At 45.1% G+C, this 22,385-nt stretch overlaps 1 protein-coding gene across 3 annotated transcripts in view; it reads left to right on the plus strand.

Annotated features, from left to right (window-relative positions):
* The window catches only part of SCN11A (sodium voltage-gated channel alpha subunit 11), a 144,271-nt gene that overhangs the window by 79,854 nt on the left and 42,032 nt on the right, over window positions 1-22,385 (plus strand). For all 3 annotated transcript variants that reach the window (XM_045037847.1, XM_045037845.1, XM_045037846.1), the window contains 8 exons: window positions 3,371-3,512; window positions 4,079-4,276; window positions 5,112-5,285; window positions 8,273-8,402; window positions 9,486-9,724; window positions 13,904-14,086; window positions 16,518-16,886; window positions 19,029-19,460. In XM_045037847.1, coding sequence (XP_044893782.1) covers window positions 3,371-3,512; window positions 4,079-4,276; window positions 5,112-5,285; window positions 8,273-8,402; window positions 9,486-9,724; window positions 13,904-14,086; window positions 16,518-16,886; window positions 19,029-19,460 — 1,867 coding nt within the window. The remainder of the gene's footprint in view (window positions 1-3,370; window positions 3,513-4,078; window positions 4,277-5,111; window positions 5,286-8,272; window positions 8,403-9,485; window positions 9,725-13,903; window positions 14,087-16,517; window positions 16,887-19,028; window positions 19,461-22,385) is intronic.

Raw genomic sequence — 22,385 nt, forward strand, 5'->3', positions numbered from 1 at the left:
AGATAGTGTGAACAAGTCCATTCAGTAGAAAAGTAACGGGGAAGGCTTTGCGCCTGAGGGTAAGTGGTCAGGGGGAGTAAGAAGAAACCCAGCAGCTTGTTGGGCAGTGGGGCAGGAGACAGGAACTAACTCTGCAGGGTCTGGTAGCCCGTCAGTGCCTAGGATTTTTACTTTGATCACAAAGGAAACAAGACCTGACCAGGTTAGGGGTTTATAAAGGTCCCCGTGGCTACTACATGGAGAATGGATGCATGGAGTAGATGAGGCAGCCACTTAGGAGACTACGTTGATACAGGTGAGAGTCACGAAGCAGTGCGGTGGAGATGATGAGAAATGGATGGACGAGTTCCAAAGGCATTTAGGAGACAGAAAGAGCAAAATTTGTGAATTGAATAGTAGGGTTTCACTGAGGTCTGAGAAAGGGGCACAATGGATGTCTTCCTTCTGAGTCACCCTAACGCCAAGTCTACCCCTCACCGAGTCCTATTCTGCCCACCAAGCAAACTCCCAATCAATTTGTCAGGACCTTTGATTAAATGTGACTGAACAGCCCAGGCTTACCAGGTATCTGAAGAAAGCCTTTGGCATAAAGGGGCCGACATAAAGAAATGGGAAAAATGATCATTGTCATAGTTCAGGCAGCTATAATAAAATACAGTAGACGGAGTGACTTATCGATAACAGGAATTTATTTCTCACAGCTCTGGAGGCTGGAAGTTCAAGATGAGGGCACCAGCTTGGTTGGGTTCTAGTGGGGGTCTCTTCCAGATTATAGGTGGCAGTCTTCTCTGCTGTGTCCTCGTATGGCAGAAAGGGGGTGAGAGAGCTCTCTGGGGTCTCTTTTATGAGGGTACGAATCCCATCATGAGGGTTCCACTCTCCTGCTCTAATCACCACCCACAGGCCCCACCTCCAAACGTATCCCACTGAAGATAACAACTGCAAGGTACAAATTTCAGGAGGACCCAAACATTCAGGCCATAAGAGCTGTGGACAAAACAACAGTTCAGAGAGAACCAACAAGGACTTTTAAAACCTTAAATAGGGTCCTCAGTGAAATTAAAAGAGCTATTGTATACATAAAAACAAAAATAGCTCATTATGAAAAAGGAACAGGGGTGTCTGGGTGGCTCAGTCGGTTGAGCGTCCGACTTCGGCTCAGGTCATGATCTCCAGTTTGTGAGTTCAGCCCCGTGTCGGGCTCTGTGCTGACAGCTCGGAGCCTGGAGCCTGCTTCAGATTCTGTGTCTCCCTCTCTCTCTGCCCCTCCCCCAGTCAATGCTCTGTCTCTCTCTGTCTCAAAAATAAATATAAACATTAAAAATTTTTTAATATTATTTATTTGATTGTTAAATTATTATTTATTTTATTATTATACTAAAAATTTTAATATAAACATTAAAAAAAGAAACAGTGAACACAAGGTTTTTTTGTAACATGATTACAAAAACTCAATAATAGAATTAAAAGATTAAGTTGAGGAGGGGCACCTGGGTGGCTTAGTTGGTTAAGCGTCCAACTTTGGCTCAGGTCATGATTCCATGGTTTGTGAGTTTGAGCCCCACACTGGGTTCTCTGCTGTCAGCACAGAGCCCGATTCAGATCCTCTGTATCTTTGTGCCCCTCCCCCATTTGTGCGCATGTGTGCGCGCGCTCTCTCTCTCTCTCTAAAATAAATACATTAAAAAAAATTTTTTTAAAGATTAAGTTGAGGAAATACTCCCCAGAAAGTAGCAACAACAGACAGAGACAGAAAATATGAGAATAAGTATCAATCCAGAAATTCCAACTTTCGACTAAATAGAAATTTCTGAAACAGTACAGAAAAAACAAAAGGGAGAAAATTAGCAATGCAACAATACAAAGAATTTTCCTGAGCTTGAGGATGCAAGTCTCTCTGTCCCTCCGTGTCCCATAAAGTGCCCAACACCGTGAATGAAGAAAGGCCATGCCAAGGGCATTATTGTGGCATTTCAGAACCTTTAGGAGTCAAGATCTTAAAATAAAGAGAAAAAGGTTACCCACAAAGGAACAAAAATCAAAATGACATCAGAATTCTCAACAGCGACACAGGATAACCACTGCACGATGCCTTCATATTTCTAAGGAAAAATTATTTTCAAACCAGAATTCTACTTCTGACCAAACCATCAACTGTGAAGGCAGGGTAAAAGTATACTCACATAGGCAAAGATCACCCAGTCTTCTTAAGAAGCCACTTGAGATTTGTTCCAGAAAAATGAGGAAATACAACTTGGAAAAAGCAACACACAAGAGCCAACAAAAAATGGATCTGACTGGGGAGAGCCATCAACCAAGGCCGCGGTACTTTTCTGGAAAGAGGGATGTAAGTGGTGATGGAGTGGGATAGGATATTGGGGAGCTAACCCTCATCTACCACAGCAGCAACTTAATCACCAAGGACTAAAATTGAGAGATATCGGCATAAACGTTATCTTTAGAGGTACGGACATAAACGAGTTGAAAGTTGTTGACTTTGGGGTATGTAAATGGTGGTTAAAGAGTGGTGATAAAGGCCTTAATTACAAGGCTTTGGGTACCACATGGCTTTTAAACTGTACGCATGTATTCCTTCGATCAAAATGCTGTACTTATCAAAAATGAAGAAAGTATGTACCCTTAGTATTATCTGATAGATGCACTTAGTGATGTGTACTCTGATGATGTGGGCAAAGACCCATGTACACGATATCCACTGTTTGTAAAGTAGAACCCAAATGTTTGTGAGACCAAAAAGACTTAACAACTGAAGCATAAATCTTCACCATTCGCACAGCAGTTAAATAAATCATCGGGCTGTAAGGCACGGAAAGAAATGAGATATTTCCCTGTATGGTCGTGTGGAAAGGCCTCCGTGCTATCTTGTTCCATGAAAAAAAACAAGGTGCAAGAGAGCGGTCAAAGAACGCTCCCATAAATGTATCGTAAAAGGTGTATACGGGTACATACGTGCTTCTCTTTGTAGAAAACTTGTGGAAAGTTATAGAAGTCACTGTCAAGCTGTTGCTTCTAGGAAGTGGGACTGAGGGTCTGAGGAGAGAGGGAGAGTTCATATTTATTACCACTAATTGTTCACTGCGTCCCCGCACTCCATTTTTAATGAAAAGAAAAAACCTGCTAATATGAACTTACTAATCAATCCAGTTGAAAAGAGCCAGTGAGTGCCCACAGTAAGGTGCGGGCTGGGAAGCTTGGCAGCTGGGGCACAGTCACTCAGCAAAAGCTCTAGGGCTTTCCAATGGGAGCCGTGGCCCCCAGAAGAGCAGGTGCGTTGGCCAGGATGGGCGGGAGGCAGGAGCGAAGCTGGCCTGGAATGTAACTCCTCCTCTGTTCCTTTGTTTCCATCTAGTGCCTGTTCTGAACAATTTCAGTGCAACCACACCAAAAGGAATCCTGACTATAATTATACCAATTTTGACAACTTTGGCTGGTCTTTTCTGTCCATGTTTCGGCTGATAACCCAAGATTCCTGGGAGAAGCTTTATCAACAGGTTATCTAATTACCCTCCCTCCCCCTCCCCCTCCTCTCCCTCTCCCGCCTCCCTCCCTCCCCCTCCATCACTCATCGACATTTCCGTCGTTTATTCATAACTTGCCATCCACTCCCCGCCATTGTCCTCTGCTGTCCGTCCTCAGCAGTTGTAGTGTTAGGTTCTACTTCAGATATTCCGTTAGAAACGCCAAAAAAAGTGCCTCCTTTTCCTAGAAATGCTGCCCCTCTCCAGATTCCCTGCAGCCTGCGGTTCTGCTACCCATGCTGGGGTTTTCAGGAAGCATTCCTTTCTCTCCTGCCTTTTCAATTCTAAAATGCAAATACCCTTGAGAAAGTCATCATAAAGTTCCGAGACTCACATGGGAGTTCAGGGCCGGCCTCTCCTCACTGATGGGCAGCAGGAGCCCCCCAGGAACGGGAGGCTATCCATGATGCTGCTGTGGGCGGCTCAGCCAACCGGTGCTGGGGGTGGGTCGCTTGCCACTGTGCTGCGTCTCCTTGAGGTGACAGTCACCTCCTGCGGAACAAGGCTTCAGACGCAAGCGTGTGCTGTGTCCTTTGCAGACCTTGCGCACCTCAGGGCTTTTCTCAGTCTTCTTCTTCGTGGTGGTCATCTTCCTGGGCTCCTTCTACCTGATTAACTTAACCCTGGCTGTTGTCACCATGGCTTACGAGGAGCAGAACAGAAACGTAGCTGCCGAGACCGAGGCCAAGGAGAAGATGTTCCAGGAAGCCCAGCGGCTGCTGAAGGAGGAAAAGGAGGTAGGGACACGCAGCGTCAGACAGTGGGGTCTGCTTAGGGGGTGGACTGCAGAGGTCACGAAGCCTTGAGCCTTAGGCCAGGGCTCAGAGCCTTCTCTCCTATGCTTTTTGGAGACTTTAAGCTTCTTGAAGGCTGGTTCTGCTGCTGTTCTTACTGAGCTGTCCAGGCCCAGAGCTCTTGAGAGCAAGAAATCCTCGGTCTTCTGAGACCTGGGCCTTGTAGGACAGACCCCAAACTGGGGCTAGAGGATAAAATATACATATATGTGAATTAAAGCTGTGCTCCAGGCTTGTTTATGGGAACCCGGAGATGCTTGTATTCAGGGCCTTTGCTTGCCGAGGCTTTGGGAAAGTACAATGGTGCTCTAGACACAATAGCCGTGATTACCTCTCCCTTCTTGAAATTCCCGTCATATTTACAGGCCATTCTCATTGTTTCTTGGCGTCTCTACATTTTTCCAATTCTAAGACTTCAGGAACAGGTTTTGTTCTCTTTCTCAGCCTCCACGGAGATTTGTCAGAGGGAGGCCCCACCATGTTTAATACCGGCATCATCAGGCACAGACACGTATAGAGTGCGGTGCTACGGTTTAGCGATAGAGACATGAAAGCATTAACCTTGCCTTTGAGGCTGCAGTCTCTGTGGATAAATAAACAGGATATGTCCCTCTGGTAAATAATAACAAAGCTAGCCTATTCCAAGTCGGCGATGAGCAATCTAAGTGGGTGGACGCCTCCAGAAGGGAGGAGAGAACGCTCACGAAGGTCAGGTCATTTGCAGTGTTTTATGGGGAGGTATAATCTGTTTATTAATTGCTTTTGTTCACTTTCTAAGGCTCTCGTTGCCATGGGAATTGACAGAAGTTCACTTAATTCCCTTGAGGCATCATCTTTTTCCCCAAAGAAGAGAAAGCTATTTGGTAATAGGAAACGAAAGTCCTTTATTTTGAGAGACTCTGGGAAAGACCAGCCTCCAGAATCAGATTCTGATGAAGATTCCACGAAAAAGGCAAGTCTCGGCCCAGGGATTCATGATCCTATAGCACCGTTAGGGGGACAGGTCAAGTTGTCAGCCTAACTGAAGGGATTCGTTCATTCCTTTAGTCATTCATCCACTTGCACGTACTTTCCCACATCCATGCATCTATTCAACTACCCATTTCTTTACAAACATCTATTTGAAATGTTGACAGGGTTTACCAGCCACATGGCACTGGGGTAGGTACGAGGGCTGTGTGAGATTGTCTGAAACAGACGACTAACGATGAAGACACACGAACAAGGAGGCAGTTATTGTTTAGTATGACAGCTGACATGATGATCACATATGGGAGAACGGAGGAGAAGCCATGGCTTAACGTGGCCAACTAAGGTTCATCATGAAGCTGGTTACCACTGAAGGTACTTGGAGTTTAACCTCCGCGGAGTGAGGGCACTAGAGTATTTAATACACCGACTTTGGTCCATCATTGGTTCCAGACTGCTGGATTCAGGTGACAATCATTTTCCTGCATTTCTGACTTTGTGTTCATTAGGGCAGAGGGTGGTCAGGTCGCCAGAGAAAGCCCTCAGGGAGGACCCGGGGACATACAGATCCGGCCAACGGCAGCATCTATGACTTGGAGGGGGGGGGTGGGGGGCGGGAGAAGAGCCATGGATCAGAAGAGTTCCCAGAGGAAAAAAGCATCTGTGACCAAAGGATGAATTAATGTTTCATCCCTGGGTAAAAAAAAGTGAGTGGAGCACCACAGGTAGAGGGAGCGGCACACGCAAAGGCCTGGAGGCAAAGGAGAGCGGGAGGATGTGACCTCGTAGAACACTTGTGAGTGTGTGTGTGCACGTGCATGTGTGTATGAGGCTGGAGACGGCCTGGCAAGAGGCTATAGCGGTAGGATGGGGTCATCACAAAAGGCCTTGAAGCCGAGCTGAGGGGCTCACCCTTTACTCAGGGACCAAGGGCTAAGTTGTTTGTTTGTTTTTTTAAATATTTATTTATTTTTGAGATAGAGAAAGAGAGTGTGAGCGGTGGGGGGGCGGGGGGGCAGAGAGAGAGAGGGAGACACAGAATCCAAAGGCAGCTCCAGGCTCTGAGCCGACAGCAGAGAGCCTGGTACGATACGGGGCTTGAACTCATGAACCATGAGATCATGACCTGAGCCAAAGTTGGACGCTCAACCGACTGAGCCCCCCGGGCGCCCATGAAAGGTTTTAAGCAAAAGAGTGACTTGACCAGGTTGACAGTTTTGAAATCCTGGATGCACTGAAGAGACCAGACCAGAGCAGGACGAGACTGGAAGGAACCAGTTGAGAAGTTGTGGTGGCAATCCAAGTAAGAGGCGACAGGGGCTTAAACTGTGGTGAGGGCAGGAGGATGAAGAGACAATAGTGGTACAGTGATTTCCAGAAGCGAAAATTTGGCACTTGACTAGATAGATGCAGAGAGGGGGGAAGATGCCAGGTTGATTGCTTGGGTAGCCAACTTGATGGACGGTAGTTTCCCGAGACCGGAAAGGAGCTTGTCCTGGGGGAGGGAAGGATGGCGAGCTCAGTTTTGGGTGTGGCAAGTTCGAAATGCCTGCGGGGCCTCCTAGCAGGGATATTTTGTAGGCCAAGTGTATATGAAGCTATGAGGGGTAGAGAAAAAACCCTATCTTTATCAGTGTGGTGGGCGATGTTTGAACATGTTTTAATTGTGGAGAGAGAAATCGGAGGAGAGGAAAACGTCGAAGATACAGGCCAGGGAATCATGGCGAGAGCCACTTTTCTGAGATGGGAGGAAGAGGTGAAGTGGTCGGAAGGGAGGGTGCTTGCCTGAGGGGAGGTGGGGAAAGGGGGTCGGGGGCCTTTACAGAAGTAGGTGGGCAGACCTCGTCCATTGCTGTGTGCAGTTCTCTGGTGGAGTGACAGGGACCCATCTTTCAGTTTAGAGGCTTCTCTAATGTCAGACCATAGCATATTGAAGAGCCTGCAGATATTTTTTAATATTTTGAAGGGTTTTTTCTTCTCATTTCACAAAACAATAGACCAAGAGCAGACAGCTAATAAAAAGTGTCTTTTCCCTAAGCCAAAATAGGAAATAGCTATAGAAAGACTACAGGTTGCCTTTAAAATAGCTTATCACTGGGGCACCTGGGTGGCTCAGTCAGTTAAGCATCTGACTTCAACTCAGGTCATGATCTCACGGTTTGAACCCCGCATCGGGCTCCGTGCTGACAGCGTGAAGCCTGCTTGGGATTCTCTCTCTCTCCTCTCTCTGCCCCTCCCCAACTCATGCTTTCTCTCTCAAAATAAATGAATAAACTTAACTAAAATAAAATAGTTCCCTCTGGGGCCACGGTTGGTCAGAACTTCGGGGAAACAAGTCATTATGGGTAATTCTCTAGGTAGCTGAAGATTTATGTACTGTCGTGTCCAGAGACTTTAGAATTGTAGGTAAGGCGAGAGTCGAGCCCCCAAGCACAGCCTGAGAGAGTGCTTGAGGTTTAGTGTATAGACTTTGTCATATTTCTTTTGGCTGTTCTTTTTAGTTACTGACTGTTTCAAAATCAATTTAGGCAGCCATTCTAACCTGGCCCCGATCCACCCTTCTAAATGTATCTGTCCCCCCACTCCTGCCACTCAAAAACATTATTTCTAATTTTGACTTTTTATTGCTTTTGTGTCCTGAACCGTTTATTGCTCCTTCGTTTTTTGTAAAATTTCGTCTGCTCTTTGTTGACAATGAATAAATCACAGAGAAAGAAACATTTCCATGGTTAGGATCCTGGAAATGTGCATACATTAAAAAGTATGAACGCCACCCTGTATTTTAGTTATTCGTGAAATCTGAAACAGGAAAACTGAACCTTCGTCCTGCCGTGAGATGGAAGGGAGCGGAGCTATATAAGATACTAAGTCTTTTCCAGGGACGTGGCGTTCAAACGAGTAGCTTGTGACCTTTTGAGGAGGGGCAGTCCCTTCCCTTTGAAGGTCTACCATGCCTTCCTTCTCTTACAGCCACACATCCTAGAGCAAACCAAACGGCTGTCCCAGAATCTGTCAGTGGATTTCTGTGATGAGCACGGGGACCCCTTCCAAAGGCAGAGGGCCCTGAGTGCCGTCAGCATCCTCACCATCACCATGCAGGGTAAGCTCTGCCCTCCTGGCCCCAGGGACAGCCCAACTGCAGTGACGTCCCTCCCTTTTCCTTCTTTCCATCTCCCCCAGAAGCCCTCTGTAGCCCCTTCTGCTTCCTGCAGAGTGACTTCTTGCGCCTCTTTGGAGCATGGGAGCCAAGCGGCTTGAGGAAGCCGGCCCACCCTGAGCTGGCCCTTGGGTATTGGTGGGAACTGGCTAGCTTTGGCATTTAGGACCAAGAGTACAGACAAGACCCCCACCCTTACCCACCCTGATCAGGCCAGGCAGTCACAGGGGGTCGCAGTGGCAATGACAGTGACCAAAGAAGAGACGACACAGAAGTTTCCAGAAGGTGACGGTTGTCATGGAAGTTAGAGTTAGGAATCTGGCATGCAAAGTGGAAGACCTGTGTAGATAGGCTGGAATCATCTGACGGACCTCATCAACAGCAGGTAACCAGGACCCCCAACTGAGGGGTTGGTGTTCAAAGGCAGGACCCAAGTCCTTACAGGGACGGGGTCAGATTCGTCCTTAGCACTTTTGAGCCCTATTGCATCGCTTCATTTGGCTTGTGTGAGTCCCTTGAAATGGTGCCGGGGAAATCGGAAATCAGGGGTACAGTGGCCTTGTGGCCTGAATTCAACCTGCTGATAGAGTACCTTTTGCTTCAAAACAAAAGATGCCCCTGCCTGAATACCTGGCCTTCCTCTGAGCCCTGGTAGCTCTGTGTGCCTCTGGTAGAGCTGTCACCGTGGTCTGCCTTGAATGAACATAATTTGAGCTTATACCTTTCTCTCTCACGGGTTCACAGCCTGTGAGTGTTGACTTCCCCATCTGTATCTCTAACGGTGCGGCTCAGCTCCCAGATGCTCAACACAAGTATAAAGACTGGATGTACATGGCTATACCGCAGGGAAGTTGTATATGGCAAACCCTTCTGGCTGCACCCGTCAGCGCCCTTCTTGGCTGATCACGTTGTTCACAAGAGACCGTAGGGAAGAGGGGGGGAAGAGAGTGGAATGCACTCAGGCAAACAGCAGCCAGATGGATTCATAGCTAACTACTCAACTGCTCTCCCATTCTCCTTCTCCAGAGCAAGAGAAATCACAGGAGCCTTGCCTCCCGTGTGGGGGAAACGTGGCGTCCAGATACCTCGTGTGGAACTGCAGCCCCCAGTGGCTGTGCATTAAGAAGGCCCTGCGAGTCGTGATGACCGACCCCTTTACTGAGCTGGTCATCACCATCTGCATCGTAATCAACACTGTCTTCTTGGCCTTGGAGCATTACAAAATGGACCAGAGTTTTGAGTATATGTTGTATACAGGGAATTTGGTAACTTTAGGCTTTTTAAAATATACAAATATTCCAAACTGTGACTTATAACTCTTTCAAAGTCTAAACATTTTGTAAGTGGCCTAACCTAGCCTAGGTCCCTGGTCCCCTTAAGTAGAGTCGAGGGCAAATGCAACTGTTAGAATTTTGTTTTTACTCGTTTGGTAATTTTCCATGGCCCCTGTGTTGGCCCTCTGGTATGCCAAGGCATCTCTTTAGCCATCCAGTGGTAAGCCAGAAGGCAGCAGACATCTTAAAAGGTCAGCTATTTGGCACGCTCTTGGGGGCAAGAAAACATTAATGATGTCCAGAGACCCTTGGTAACGTGTCTCATGGTCCCCAGTGATGCTGATGCACGCTCTTGGGGGCAAGAAAACATTAATGATGTCCAGAGACCCTTGGTAACGTGTCTCATGGTCCCCAGTGATGCTGATGGCATCATTTGTCACAAAATAATGTGACTGCCATTACTAGTTATTATTCCCCCGGGAAAGGTGGGCCAGGGCGTGGCAGCTGTGGGAGGCTTGCTTTCCCAGGAGGGAAAGCTTATGCTTATGTGCAGAGCTTATGAAGTACAATGCTTATGAAGGCGGGGTGGGGCTCCCGACTTGAGCCTGCTTCAGTATGTTTCTCGTTAGATGTATCTAATCCAAGTTAAATTGGGAAAATTAAGGTAGGAGAGCAGACGTTTCATGAACTGCTCAATTTATTGTTCCCGGAGAAGGCATTTTTCCCGAGGATTAATTAGTCTCCTAAATATCAGAAATAGCAAATTACCCGTTGAACGTTCTATCCTAATTAGCTAATGAGTGAATAGGCTAAAAATCTTACCAGAGTAGGTAGCCATTTATTCTTTTTTTAAAAAAAATTTATTTATTGTTTAATTTACATCCAAGTTAGTTAGCATATGGTGCAACAATGATTTCAGGAGTAGACTCCTTAATACCCCTTACCCATTTAGCCCATCCCCCCTCCCACAACCCCTCCAGCAACCCTGTTTGTTCTCTATATTGAAGCGTCTCTTATGTTTTGTCCCCCCCCCTTGTTTTTATATTATTTTTGCTTCCCTTCCCTTATGCTCATCTTTTCTGTATCTTAAATTCCTCATATGAGTGAAGTCATGTGATATTTGTCTTTCTCTGACTAATTTCGCCTAGCATAATACCCGCTAGTTCCATCTACATAGTTGCAAATTGTAGCCATTTGTTCTTAAAGTTTTATTTTTCCAGCTTAAAAAGTAATACATGTTTTTTTTAATTTTAAAAATAAGGAAAATTTTAAAGATGAGGGGAATACAAAGCAGAAACTTATTTCCTATGGTCCTGTTGGCAAAGATGATCATTTTTTAGCATTGCAGAGGATTTCTAGGCAATATGTACGTATGTGTTTTTTAATTAATTATTTTACGCTGATCGGAACCCGCTATGCTTATTGAATCAGAAGCTGGTTCACAGAGCCGCTTCCATGCATCAGGTTTAGGTAACTGTCACCCTCAGTTCCAGGGCCCCTCAGGAGGAGCAGGGATCCAGTGGGACCACAGGGCAGGACCAAGGTGGCTCTCCATACAGTCTGCATTTAAGTTTCTTTCCCCAAACTGCCCTTGGGAGGAAGTGCCCTTGTGGGTGTGTGTGGGTCAGATCAGATTTCATGCCGCTCGATGAACCTAACACACATGGTCCCTTCTAATAGGCTGGTGTCTTCTGGGCTCTAGGCCAGCGTATTCAGCTATCTCCTGCTGACGTATCCCAGACATGGGCTGACAGTGTTATTTCCCTTGGAGACAGAAAGCTGTGCCCACGAGACCATGGTTCCCGGCTCAACGGAGTCAGCAGAGCCATCCTTCATCACCTCCTGGTGGATGGAGTTATTAGATTAGTTCCAGAGAATAACCCAAAGAACCCAAAGTCATGCCCCTAGACAGGGCTTTCCAGCTGCAGAGGTGGCCTGTCTGTCCATCCCTTCATTTTCTGATCCAAGTGTGGGAAATGACAAAAGCCACCCTCTCAGATTTCCCTCTGATTAGACGTTCTGGGTGTTGAGGTGAAGCTGCATTTTGCAGTCAGAAGTTGGATAATTAAGTGACATTCTTCTTCACTCTCCCCAGAAGTGGTATAGAAGGAGGCCCAGGGACATTGTTGGTGTCTGAGTTCACAGGCAGAGGCTGCACCCCGGCCCCCTGAAAATTGACACGAAACCTGCATTGCTGGCCACGTAGCCTGTGCTTCCATCCCCTGCGCCCCGTTCCCTAGGCACACGATACGAGGGTGGTAGCCACCTCATCTGTGCCCCCGTAGCAGCGGTGGAAGGAGGCTTTGGAGCCCTGAGTTCCCAAGAACACATCCAAGCCTCCCTCCTCTGATGGGTGGACGAGGCTTTAACTGGCCTGTGGAGGTTCTGTGGGACTGGACTTGAAAATGGACTCTCTAGGCTTTGGGACAGCTTAAATCAGGGGAGTACGTTGAGCTCCCGAAAAGCCATGAGCAGCAGTTGAGTCGGCTTGCAAAACCCATGGTCCCAAGGCATGTAGGGTTGCTGTAAGGCTAGACGGCTTAAGCCTGAAGGGGACAGGAGGGGGAGGAGGAGCTCAAAAGGGGACAGGGATCAGTCCAGCATAATTAACTAGAACAGGTAACACTGCGTGCTTTTAGACTCTGGTTGCAGCTTTGGGCAGAAGTAGATAGAAATTTTTAAAGGGAAAAGACTGATACGAGCTTTGGGTTTTTTGGTTTTTGGTTTTTGGTTTTGCCCCCTTGATTTCTATTTGCCTATCTTGGATTTATCTTTGCCTATTCCCCCCTCCTTTTTTTTTTTTTTTAACTTGTGTCACTTTATTTTAGGGATTTTTAAAGGTAAATAGTACGTCATCAAATTATTTATAAAAATGGATCATCTGTTACTTTTAATAAGGACGTTTAAAAATCATTTCTGGGGTGTTTCTTTTTCTTTTCCAAAGCTGTAGAGTCCTTTAGCTGACAACCTTTTTGTATTACCTTATTTCATACTATTGTTTCATACTATTATTACTTATTTCATGCTATTGTTTTCATATTCCATATTATTTCATACTATTGTTTTCTCATATCTATTTATTGGTGTATGTGTGAGAGAGAATGTGCTATTTGCTATGAAGAAACGCTTTGTTTTATCGTCTGCAAAGATGTAGATGATGTAGAATTTGGCTGCCGCTTATTCAACACTGCAGTGTTTTTCAGCCTGTATTTATCTAATTTTCAAAGACAAAACCAAAAACATATATTTGTGCCCGTGGAAATCACATCGTTTGGCGCTTTCTGCAAATCTTGCCCTTCTTTTTGATGCTCCGGTATTTTGTTCTGGAATAAGGAACCCTGCATTCTGCGAGTGAATGTTTAGGATTATACGCCAACTCACTTCTCCTTTCAACCATGACCAATGTGGGGTTTAGCCCATGGTATTCATCATAGAGGCTAAGCCTACATATTGAGCTGCTCAACGATGTTTCCTGTTCCTGGCAGTGTTTTTTCTTTTTTTTTTTTTTTTTTAATTTTTTTTCAACGTTTATTTATTTTTGGGACAGAGAGAGACGGAGCATGAACGGGGGAGGGGCAGAGAGAGAGGGAGACACAGAATCCGAAACAGGCTCCAGGCTCCGAGCCATCAGCCCAGAGCCCGACGCGGGGCTCGAACTCCCGGACCGCGAGATCGTGACCTGGCTGAAGTCGGACGCTTAACCGACTGCGCCACCCCGGCGCCCCTGGCAGTGTTTTTTCAAGTCTCTGCTCTGGGCCCCTTTTAAATCTTTTTCTGATCAAAGTGGTTGGGTGAACTCCTCCTGGGTTCTGCTTTATGGAGGATATTTACCTTCAGTTTTCAGAGCTGCCGTGTACTCCCCGCCTCCCCCATTTTGGAACTTCCGTTGACATTTTAAAGGAACTTAGAGGAGGGACCGCTTGACATTTTCTATCACTCTGCCTTATTTTCAGCTGAGTGGGAAATAATATTTATTCTCCACGCCGGTGTCTGCGAGTTTGGGAACACTGGAATGGGCACTATGGGGAGAGGAATGGGGGGAGAGGAGCCAAGTAAATCAAAATGCGCTGTCTTTCTTCGTGACTTCTGCAATTCCCTTGGGCCGTTCTTAGAGCTGTATCTTCAAGGAGCAGCAGCTCCCTTTTCTCATTCTTCCCCGTCTCCCTGCAGGTTTTCACTGGCATTTTCATGGCAGAAATGTGCCTAAAAATCATCGCGCTCGATCCCTACAACTACTTCCGCCGAGGCTGGAACGTTTTTGACAGCATCGTCGCTCTTCTGAGTTTCGCGGATGTGATGAACAGTGTAGTTGTAGGAAAACAAAGTCCTCTGTTTTTCCATTCCTTAAGAGTGGTAAGGCGCTTACTGTTGTATTTGACTGAAATGCCTTGGCGGCCAGGGTTGACGAGAGTCTGGAGTGAGTTCAGTGGCTATTTTGCACTCGACTTGAACTCCTCTTGCCTTAACCAGAGACTCAAAACTGCGCTCCCCCTGCCACCCAGGTTTTGGATATTCTTGGGAGTCCGCGGGGGGTCTCCTCCCAGCTGAACCCCTACCTCCCCACTCCCAAGATGATCGTTTGGGCAAGCAGGTGCAGTGTTGTGTCTTCTGGTGTCAGGATTCTGCTCCTTGATTAGCATACCACCCGTCCCTCCATCTCTTCCCCACCACCCACCCCTGAGCTCTGAGCCAGGCACCCTCACATCTGGGCTCACCACGGGGGGCGGGGGGGTGAAGACCGACAGGCACGAGGTTCCACCTCACGGCTTCCAGGGCCACATTCCCATCCTGTCGTCTCGGCCCTCCGTCTACTGCCCATGGAGGCATGCTGGTGACCTTTTGGAGAGGCACCTGATAGGAGCTGACCCGAAGGAGGGCTGAAAGGTGAGGAAAAGTACTGTCTTCAAGGAGTCTGGCATCTAGAGACGAGACAAGGCAGGGCCAGAAACGACCATGAGGCAAAGTAGAGAACGTGACAGACCCCATGAGAAGTATGGATAGAAAGCTACAGAGAGACCACATCTAACAGGGGAAGCAGGAAGCCAGAAAAGGTGGCCTTTTGTCGCCTTCCAGAGATTTGCTTTTGATTTGGGCAGGGATGAGATTTCCAGGAGTAAGACAGTTGCCCCAGTTACAGAAGGTGTACATTTTATACTTGGGATATGTTAGGCGATCACACTGCCCAAAGTCATGCATCGTTTTAGGCTGCTCTCCTGAAGTTTTATTGGTGCTCAGGTGAGCAAAGTTACATTTGCTTTACGATTGTTTAGGCTTATTACAGCCATGCTCTGAGGGGAGGGACTCTGTGGAGTTGTCTATATGAGAACAGAACCGTGATTTCCCCCATCTACCCTCTGGGGACACAGCGCTGATCCTTCTCTTGGGCCATAAGCCTTACTGACCTGAAATGTTTCTCCCAAATAGTTGATAGGATTGTACTTTGGAATGAAACCCATTGGTTTACATTGGAAGTCAATGTAGGAAATGACCTATGGACGTAGTTGCCACGTTGTCTCCTACAGGGTCTATAAGGTTCCAGGGAAAACATGTTCTTTTTGGAAAAAGTGTGTGTGTTTTGAGTAGCTGATTGCTTTTTCTCTCCTGGGTACAAAATGTCATATTACTCTCATCACTGTTAGTTTAGATTCAGACTTGTGACCTGAATTATGTAAAGCAGGAGTTAGCAGTTTTTTTCTGTAAAAGGCCAGATGGTAAATATTTTCAGCATTATAGGCTATATGGTCTCTGTCGAAATCAATCAACTCTGCTGTTATAGCACAGAAGTAGTCACAGACATTCGAGAAGAAATGGACGTGACTGTGTTCCAATAGAATTTTATTTACAGGCGTGGAAATTTGAACTTCATACAGTTCTCATGTGTGATGAAATACCCTTCTTTTGATTATTGTCTAACCATTTAAAAATGTAAAATATTCTAAGCCCTTAGGCCATACCAAAACAGGCATTGGCTGGATTTGGTCCTTGGGCCAGACTTTTTTGACTCTGGGTATAGTATTCTATAATATTCTATAGTATAGAATTCCAAAACATTTCATTTTATGCAACAGACACGTATGCTTAATTCCACCATCATGATTCCAAAGTATCATTTAACAAAAATCAGAACAAAATATTTCTTTTTTTTAATTTATTTAAATTCTAGTTAGTTAACATATAATGTATATTGGTTTCAGGAGTAGAATTTAGTGATTCATCACTTACATATATCCCAGTGCCCATCCCAACAAGTGCCCTCCTTAATACCCATCACCCATCTAGCCTGTCCCCCTACCCACTTCCCCTCCAGCAACCCTTAGTTTGTTCTCTGTAGAGTATTTCCATTTTTTTTAACTTTTTAAATTTTTATTTATTTTTGAGAGAGAGAGAGAGTGAGAGAGAGACAGCGTGAGCAGGGGAGGGCAGAGGGAGAGGGAGACACAGAATCCGAAGCAGGCTCCAGGCTCTGAGCTGTCATTACAGAGCCTGACGCGGGGCTCCGACCAACGAACCATGAGATCACGACCTGAGCCGAAGTCGGACACTTCACTGACTGAGCCACCCAGGCGCCCCAAATATTTCCATTTTTAAAACAAAAAGTAAATATGGGTGTTAGCGTAGGACAAGGAGTTGATGACTATGTTTAGGATGGATTTGGCTTTGAAAAGATTTTTGATAATCATAAATGCTGTGCTTTGGGAACGTGTCATTTACTACATAGCTGAGCAGATGGAATTTGTCTTTAACAGGCTTTTCTTCCACTTTTGTTTATCGTCTGTTTCTACAGCTAAGGGTTTTCAAGTTAGCCAAATCCTGGCCGACTTTAAACACACTGATAAAGATAATCGGTCACTCCGTCGGAGCCCTGGGAAACCTGACCGTGGTCCTGGCCATTGTGGTCTTCATTTTCTCAGTAGTTGGCATGCAGCTTTTTGGCTCTAAATTCAATTCTGTAAGGAATAACACCAAATCCTGTGGCCCTACAGTCCCATGTTTACGACGCTGGCACATGGGGGACTTCTACCGTTCCTTTCTGGTGGTATTCCGCATCCTCTGTGGGGAATGGATCGAAAACATGTGGGAATGTATGCAAGAAACTAGTAAACCACTGTGCGTCGTCGTCTTTCTGTTGATCATGGTGATAGGAAAACTCGTGGTGAGTGTCTTATATCTTTTTTTTTTAATATACGAACTAAACGGATGCATTACCTTCTTTTGCAATGCTTCGCTAGTGATCATTACTCTAAATATAAAATTATGCATGTAATGTTACATGATAGTAAAATATGCATTTGAATTTGACTTGAGGAAATTATTATAAGCATGAAACAAAACCTCCTCGTCACACAGCGCTCATGTTGACTGATGGCTCAATATCTATTCTACTACAGGTGATTATTCTAAGATAATTGTATTCTCTTTGTCCATGAATGGCTGAGGTAGGGATGTGTGACTTAATTTGGGCAATAAGATGTAAAGGGATATCTAGTAAGGAAGATTTCTTGGTCTTAAAAAAAAAAAAAAAGGGAAGAGCTAAAAAAAAAAAAAAAACAATGGTCCTTTTACTTTCCCTGGGCCTTTTTATTAAAGACTGATTCATCTCAGAGCTGCAAACATTATCCAAGCAGGAGAAGAGCCAGCCTAACACAAAGTTGTTAGGAAGGTAGAGGGGAAAGGTGGAACGAACCTATCTTCGTGTTCCCCGTGTTTTATTTTTTTATTTTATTTTATTTTTTGAGAGAGAGGGAGAGAGAGAGAGAGAACACGCACATGTGTGCAAGCAGGGGAGGGACAGAGTGGGAGAAAGAGAGAATCCCAAGCTTGGGACGGAGCTTGATCTCACAACTGTGAGATCGTGACCTGAGCTGAAATCAAGAGTCAGACGCTTAACCAACTGAGCCACCCAGACACCCCATCCCCCTGTTTTATTTTCAAGTGTCTTGTTGTGTTACATTTTCTTGTTGTGTAAGTTACCTTGAGTCTATTACCTGCAGCCGGAAACATAGACACTATCAGCTAATTGGGTACCCAGTAAAGATATGAAGAGACAAGAGACACACAGGACATCTGACCACAAGGTCTTGAGAATCAAGTTGGGGCTATCGTGCAAATATAATGAACCATCCGCATGAACACCATTGCTTCATCCTATGTACGAGATCAGCGTTGTTAGAAAGACAGTAAGGGATACAAAAGTTTCGGAACAGGGTATCACCAATGGGAGTGGGAACGGAGTGTTAACAAAGGATGTGTGGAAGATACAGTACTTGAGAAGGGTACTAAAGAGGCAAGGAGGTGGCGCCTGGGCGGCTCAGTCGGTTGAGTGTCCAACTTCAGCTCAGGTCATGATCTCACGGTTTGTGATTTCAGGCCCCACATCACTCTTGCTGCTGTCAGCCCAGAGAGTGCTTCGGATCCTCTGTCCCTCTCTCTCTCTGCCCCTCCCCTGCTTACAATCTCTCTCTCTCTCTCAAAAAAAAAAAAAAATTATAAAAAAAAAAAAGAGGCAAGGTGGACTTAGCAAAGAGAGAAAAGCTTGAGCAAAGATCCACAGTTGGGAATTCTTATGGTGAAGCTGAGGGAGAGTGACGAGCCCCATTCGAGCTCATGAGATACGCCTCCTGAAGGCAGTCTATTTTTGAGTGGGTGACAGCCACAAAGGCGCTTGAGGAGGTAAAGATGATGAATGGGAGGGTGTGTAAGTGTCAGCAAAAAAACCCCAAGTAGGAAGCTGATGAGATGATCTGAATTTAAATTGATCCAAGCTTCAACAGAAGAGTCGCAGATTCGATTCCAACCCCTCCGGCTCAGTCCCAATACTTTGTTGTGGTTCAGGCAACAGGACCTAAAAAGCCTGCCCAAAGCACATCCTCTCTCAAACTGTACCAACAGGAAAGGACTCCACGGCAGTATGAGACATCAGACCCATATCCCTGTGGGCAATTCCAGGAAAACCAAGGTCAGGATTCGACGGATCCCCAAGGAATATACATGGCCACACAGCTCTGCTTTACCGTGGCCAGGGTTCACAACATCTGTTGCTTGTATGTAGACAAGCCAGACTTGGGCTGTTTGCACCATTTCCCTTCCGTTTTTCTTTTACCTTGCTCTCTTCCTCAATTTTTCTCCTCTTATTCATTTTATAGGTAAACTTTCTTAGAAGCCAGAAGGACGTAGAACTCTCATTTGAGTTAGTTTTGGGTCTTGGGGGAGAAGTTGCTCCGGAAACCTACTGTATCTTCCCATCTGCTAAACTTCCTATTCCCCTTGTGTCTCCCCTCCCTCCGCCCCGCCCCAGGTACTCAACCTCTTCATTGCCTTGCTGCTCAATTCCTTCAGTAATGAGGAGAGGGATGGAAGCTTGGATGGAGAGGCCAAAAAAACCAAAGTCCAGTTAGCCCTGGATCGGTTCCACCGGGCTTTTTGCTTTGTAATCCATACTCTGGCGCGTTTTTGTCACACGTGGTGCAGGAGGCAAACGTTACCGCAGCAAAAAGAGGTGTCGGGAGACCCTCCTGCCAAAAGCAAAGACATCATTCCACTGGTCGCAGGGGTGAAAAGGGGCTCGGAGACCTGGGAGGAGTTCGGTGTAGTCACGTCTGCACCAAAGACCTTGAGTGTGGAGCATGACCGGACTTGGTTGGCCCCACTTGCAGAGGAAGAGGATGATTTTGAATCTTCTGGAAAAATCAATGCACAGTGCGTTGCACCACCTGAGGCTGGAAAACAGGTACGAAGCTTCATACGTAGACGTAGAGGTCACATGAAGGGAGAGCTGCCATGGGGCACTGGTGGCCCGCCCTGTTCTGAGCGCCATGCAGTATTTGCGTGCACATCCTAGTGCCGGTTCGAATCGTGGTCCCGCACGTACGGAGGTGGAGAGGTGGCAGAGGAGTCCAGAGGGGAGCGAGATCAGAGTGGGCCAGGGTGACAGGGGAATCAAGTGACTGTGGTTGAGCCCTAAAAGAAGCGTAGCGTTTGGATTAGCTGAAACGTGGGAAGTGAACTGAACAGCACAGAAAAGGAGATGGTGGTGAGAACAAAGTCTCTGAAGGGACCAGTAGGCGAGGAGTGGTGGGAGATGAGGCGGTCAGGGAGTGGCAGGGAGCTGAGAGCCCTAAATAAACAACTACAGGCTTCATTCTGGATGCAGCTGGGCTGTCTCAATATTCCTGAGTTTTCCACAGTGGTTGTAGCATATTGCATTCCCATTAGCAATCATTGTAATCATTGTAACGGGTTTGTGGTGGTATCTCATTGTGGTTTCAAGTTTCATGTCACTGATAAATAATGATATTGCATAATATATCTTCATTGGTAAAGTATCTATTGTCCATCTTTATTTCTTATTATTGAGTTGTAAGAGTCGATTACATATTTTGATACAAGTCCTTTGATAGGTATAATACTGCACATATTTTCTAACTGCCTGTGGTTCATCTTTTATTTTCTTCCCGGTATCTTTCAGTGAGCAGAAATTTTTAATTTTGGTGAAGTATCACTCATCAATATTATTCCTATGGTTCGTGGGTTTTCATTCCATTCTAAGAAATCTTTGTATAACCCCAAACTGGACATATTTTCCCGTATGTTTTCTTTGAGAATTTTACAGGTTTAACTCTCAGGTTCAGGTCTATGATCCATTTCAACTTAATTCTTGTGTATGATATGAGTTGAGTCATTTTTTCCTGTATATATGAGTGATTGTAGTACCGTATTTTGAAAAGACTGTTCTTATCCCACTGAATCAACTTGGTATCTTTGTCAAAAATCAAATTGGCTCTATCTGTTAATATTTTTATGTTATTGTAAATGTAATTTTCAAAATTTTAGTTTCTGAATGTTCGGTATTAGTACATGGGTATAAATAGGCTTTTGTGTTTTGACTTTGTATCTATCCTGCAGTGTTGGTAAACTGACTTATTAATTCCAATAGCTTTTTTGTAGTTTCCTTAGAATTTTTTAGGCATATAAGTATTTCATCTGTAAATAAAAACTTTTTTTTTTTATGTGGGCTTTTTTTTTCTTGCCTTATTCCATTGGTTAGAACCTTTGGTATAATGTTGAATAGGAATCATGGGAATGTATTCCTTGCCTTGCTCCTGGTCTTAGAAACGTAAAGTCTTTTCCCATTAAGTAAGATCTTAGGGGAGGAAGTTCTCTTCATTCCATTTGCCAGGAGGTTTTATTTTTCTTTTAAATTATGAATGTGTATCGATTTTTCTGAAATACTTTTCCTATATTTATTGGGATACTCATTTTTAACATTTATTTTGGATGCTAAATCACTTAGGCATTCCTTGGATTATCCCTAGTCGGGCATGGTATATTATTATCCTCTTATGTATATTTGCATCCAACTGGCTAGTATTTTGTTAAAGATTTTGCATCCCTAGGTTTTTCCCTTATAATGTGTCTGCCTGGTTTTGGTATCAGGTTAACATGGGCCTCCTTATAATATGATTACCACCATAGTATTAGCTAACACCTCTATCATGTCACATAATTATTTCTTTATTGTGGTAAGAATATTTAAGGTTTACTCTCTTAGCAACTTTCAAGTATATACCATAGTATTATTAATTATAATCACAACACTGTACATTATATCCTTATTCATCTTCTAACTGAAAGTTTGTATTTTGGGACCAACAGCTACCCACTCCCCCCACCCCCCACCCCCCAGCCCCTGTTAACTACCATTCCGTTCTCTGTCTCTGCAAATTTGGCTTTTCTAGATTTCACACATAAGTGATACCATGCTGTATTTGTCTTTCTCTGACTTGTTTCACTTGAGCGTGATGTCCTAGGGTCCATCCAAATATTATCAGTTGTAATTGAGGCTAGAACATTGTGTGTATTGTTTCAAATATTCTGTTCTTTTCTCTCTTCTCCTTCTGGTATTCCCATTACATGTATGTTTCACCTATGTAGGTGCCCCACAGGTCTTAAGGATTCTGTTCCTTTTTTCCCCCGTATTTTTTCTCTTTGTCTTTCAGGTTTGGAGATGTTTACTGAGATAGCCTCAAGCTCAGAGATTCTTTCCTCAGCTGTATCCAGTCTACTAATAGGCCCATCAGTGACATTCTTTATTTCTATTACAATGTGTTAGATCTCTAGCATTTTTTAAATCTTTTCTTAGAATTTTCATCTCTCTTGCTCAATTTGCCTGTGTGTTCTTGCATGCTGTCTACTCTGTCCATTAGAGCCCTGAGTATTTTAATCATAGCTGTTTTAAATTCCTGGTCTGGCAATTCCAACAACACTGCCATATTGAGACTGGTTCTGATGCTTGCCTGTCTCTTCAACCTATATTTTTTGCCTTTTAGTATGCCTTCTATTTTTTCTTCAGAATCAGACATGATGTGCTGGGTAGATGGAAATGCTCTAAATGGGCCTTTATCAATGTGTTGGTGAGGTTTGAGGGGAATGAAGAAGCTCTGTGGTCCTATGATTAGATCTCAGTCTTTTAGTGAGCCTGTGCTTCCGGACCGTGAACAGTGCTTCTCAGTGTGGCTAGGGTGAGCTAGAGTCGGGTATTTCCCACCCCCGGGTCAGTTAGGTCCTGATAAAACCCCAGCAGGTTAGGCTCTGGTTAGTTTCTCTTGAGGGAAGGGCTTGTTAAGAATAAAATTCTCGGGGCGCCTGGGTGGCG

The sequence above is a fragment of the Felis catus genome, chromosome C2 (assembly GCF_018350175.1).
Source record: "Felis catus isolate Fca126 chromosome C2, F.catus_Fca126_mat1.0, whole genome shotgun sequence".
Lineage (NCBI taxonomy): Eukaryota > Metazoa > Chordata > Mammalia > Carnivora > Felidae > Felis > Felis catus.